At 55.6% G+C, this 3,412-nt stretch overlaps 1 protein-coding gene across 1 annotated transcript in view; it reads left to right on the top strand.

Annotated features, from left to right (window-relative positions):
* RGS16 (regulator of G-protein signaling 16) overlaps positions 1-3,177 on the top strand; it is a gene marked incomplete at its 3' end in the record, with an annotated part of 4,138 nt that extends 961 nt beyond the window's left edge. The window contains 5 exon segments of the mRNA XM_009581832.1: positions 350-451; positions 1,157-1,218; positions 2,540-2,706; positions 2,970-3,122; positions 3,125-3,177. Coding sequence (XP_009580127.1) covers positions 350-451; positions 1,157-1,218; positions 2,540-2,706; positions 2,970-3,122; positions 3,125-3,177 — 537 coding nt within the window.
* Between the last annotated feature and the right edge of the window lie 235 nt (positions 3,178-3,412).

Raw genomic sequence — 3,412 nt, 5'->3', positions numbered from 1 at the left:
GGTGGTGGGGGCTCCAGCTGGGCACTCAGCAGCTGCTCGGCTACCTGCCCCAGAGAAAAAACCTCGCCGAGCTTTATAAATGCATGCGGTGCTACCTGGGAAGCGAGGCGGAGGAAACGGTCCCCTGGGCTTAATGCACCGCTGAGCGTGGTTGCCAGGGAGCAGAAAAAGCAATTGGGGGAGCATTTATTTCATACATCAGAAGGCAAAGAAGCAGCTGAAGTTGAGGAGCGAGGGTTGCCCCTCCGAGCTGTGTCGGGTCCGTGGGGTGCAGCCCCTGTGAGGCGGGGGGGTGGCAGCAGCAGTCCGGCGGTCCCGCAATCCCACCTCTTCCTTTCCTTCCTCCCAGAGCCAAGGATCTGAAGACCCGCTTAGGGATCCTGCTTCATAAACCAGAGCTGGGACACAGGATCGGGACCTCCAGCAAGCTGCAGCTGGGCTCCAGGCAGAGGTAAGCCAAGCGGTGCTATGTCCCAGGTTCAGCCCGGGACAGGTCCCCGTGGACCAGGCTGTCCTGGGGGATGCTCCTGCCCATCTGCGCAGCAGAGGACAGAACGCAGCTCGCCCTCCCCACGGTCCCACCCCAGCAGGCAGGGAAGGCGGATCACTTCCCAGCTCCACCAGTTATAAAATCAGACTGGCGAACCGATGTTCTGGCATTAGGCACAAGAAAGCGGGTCCTTAGCAATAGACAAGAACCTCAGAGGGCTCCCGCAATTCCTGGTGTCTCCAACCACTGCCTGGGACCCCCAGGGAATGCATTAAAACCCCCCAGGCAGCATTAAAAACAAAACACTAAATATTGCTGCTGAAGGCAAGGCATCTTCCTGCAGAGGAGGCTCTGCTGGGCTTGTACCAGCAGAAAAGGGCTCCTCTGAGTATCCTTCTAGAGAAGCTACTTGGCCAAAGCTGCACTATGGAGCTGAGGTCTGGCGAACCGTCGGGGAAGGTAAAAGAAAGGGAGAAAGGAAAGAGAGTCCACAGGTAATGGATACTGGGGTCTCGCTTTGGTTTCCTACCGAGTGCCGCTGCCTCCCTTCTTGTACTGTCTCCCATTAACGGGGCTGCCTGTCTGAAGTGCTCCCATCCCTCGCCGCGGGGCAGGAGAAGTGTTGTCGGTGGGACAGCGAGCCTTACGTCCTTTTGTCTTTTCCAGAGACTCCTCGCGAGAGGTACTCGAATGGAGGGAGTCCTTCGACCAGCTCCTGAAGAGTAAAAGTGAGTAGGATCTTGTTTTCTTCTCTCGGTGCGGGCGCGTGGGACAAACATGCTCCCAGTGAGCAAGGGGGTGACCGTACGCCTGGAGCCGGCGTACAAGGAAATCTTGTCTCCTCCTTAAACGAGATGGTTTAGGATTTAGAAAGAGGCCCCTTTCCTGCCCTGACAGAGCTGATGCACGGGGCTCATTGCCTGGCTTGCGAAGCTGTACCCTTTTTCTTCTGGCTGGGTGCTTTTTGGGGGGCACAAGCGCTGTCTCGCAACGCCTCGCTGCTGCCTCGGGACAGGAGCATCGGTGTGGGCATCCCGTGTGCAGCAGTCCGTCAGGGGGAACGTCACGCCGTGCCCTGCCCGTCCCTTCCTCCACACTGAGGAGAAGGCAAGGGTGTCTGCTGTCGGTGTCCTCCTTTGCACAGCAACGCAGCCGCCTCCCCGCAGGCTTTTGCTGCTCAGAAAACTGCGTTGCTGCCCTCTGTCTGTCCCGTGCCTCCGGGGATGGCTCTTCCACAGGGAGAAGGAGTTCAGCTGCTGAGTTACACGTAGCCATTTTCCCCTCCAATATTTGCTATACGTAGGGTGATGCACAGGGTTCCCGCAAGGTGCTGCCTCCCTCTCCCCCATGCAGACAGTACCCGCAGACCCAGAGAGGGGACCTCTTTTTGAGTCCCACACGTAATCCCCTCCTTACACTGGGTTTTACAGCAGGTAGAAGCGCCGAATTTTAATACAAAAGTAGCTGTCTACCTTAAAAGCTATCCCACAGCAAGAGAAAGTCCTTCTACAGTGCTAGGTTGGGGCTAGGTGTATTTTATTTCCAGCCTTCCTCACGTGCTGCGATGGCTAACAAGCATCCCCGGCTTTGTAAATTAATACATCCCCCCAGCCTGGCTCTGAAATCCTTGCTGCAATTACTCTCCCATACTCCTCAGCATCTCGTTCCCCCTAGATTTCAGCTGAGAAATAAAAATAAAACCATCGCTGCTCAGTTCCTGCAGGCGTACTGATACCTCAGTGGATTTCTCCTTAGGTAGAATTAGCTCTTTTCCGAAGCTGTAAAGAAAATACTCTGAAGCCTCATTACAGAAAGGTCAGATAAATAAAACCAGAGGATTACTCGTCTGTGGGAAAGGATTTTATTGGAGTCTAGAGGCCAATTAGTAGTGTCTCAGAGGGTGGAATTTGCCTGGAGGGAAAGGAAATCTGCAGATGTCATGGTCTGAGCTCCCAGGGCGATGCTTGCCGGCAGCGCCGCGTCTGGCAGCCATCCTCTTCTTCCTCCCCCTCTTCTGCCCTGTTAACTGCTCTTCTCTCCCCTCCCCAGGCGGGGTGACGGCCTTCCACACCTTCCTGAAGACGGAGTTCAGCGAGGAGAACCTCGACTTCTGGCTGGCATGTGAGGACTTCAAAAAGACCCGGTCGAAAACCAAGTTGGCCACCAAGGCCAACAGGATCTTTGAGGAGTTTGTCCAAAGTGAGGCGCCCAGGGAGGTGAGAGCATTTTCTGCCTGTCCTCTGGCATCGAATAGGGTGGGAAAGGAATAAAATATCCCAGTGGGTTTTATTAAAGTAGGAAGATGTGCTCTTGTTCATGAGAGCTTTCATTTCAACCTCGCGTGGTCTACCAACATGAAGGGATATAAAGGCTTGCAAGCATCTTCACCCTCATCTGAAGATGAAGAAAACAGTTTTCCTCCCCCCATGGGAGGGGAGTTAACCCCAAATTAATCTTTGTGGACACTGCTTCCTTGCAGGTGAATATCGACCACGAAACCAGGGAGATCACCCGGAAGAACCTTTCAGGTGCCACCTCCGCTTGCTTCAACGAAGCCCAGGCCAAGACCCGCACCTTGATGGAGAAGGACTCCTACCCCCGGTTCCTGAAGTCTGCCTCATACCTGACCCGAACCTGAATCCACCACGGGGGGACCAGCCGGGGGAGCAGGCAGAGGCTGAGAGATGGTTTGCGAGGGCTGAGGTCTGCGCGGCGGGGTTTCGGCTGAAGTCCTGGCATTTTAGGAGGATCCCCAGGACCTCAAGCGCTTCTGCTTCTCACCAGGCTGCTGGGAAGAGAGGAGGAGCGGAGAGGGTGGGAACGGCTCGCATGCCAGCGCGTGCCCCATGCCTCCCCTTGCAGCACGGCCAGAGATCTGCACCGCCGCAGGGACCGAAAGAAATCGGATTTGAGTTGCAAGCC

The sequence above is a fragment of the Fulmarus glacialis genome, unplaced genomic scaffold (genome assembly GCF_000690835.1).
Source record: "Fulmarus glacialis isolate BGI_N327 unplaced genomic scaffold, ASM69083v1 scaffold1807, whole genome shotgun sequence".
NCBI lineage: Eukaryota > Metazoa > Chordata > Aves > Procellariiformes > Procellariidae > Fulmarus > Fulmarus glacialis.
Note: the sequence above shows the minus strand (reverse complement) of the source record. Positions and strands in the feature narration are given on the sequence as shown.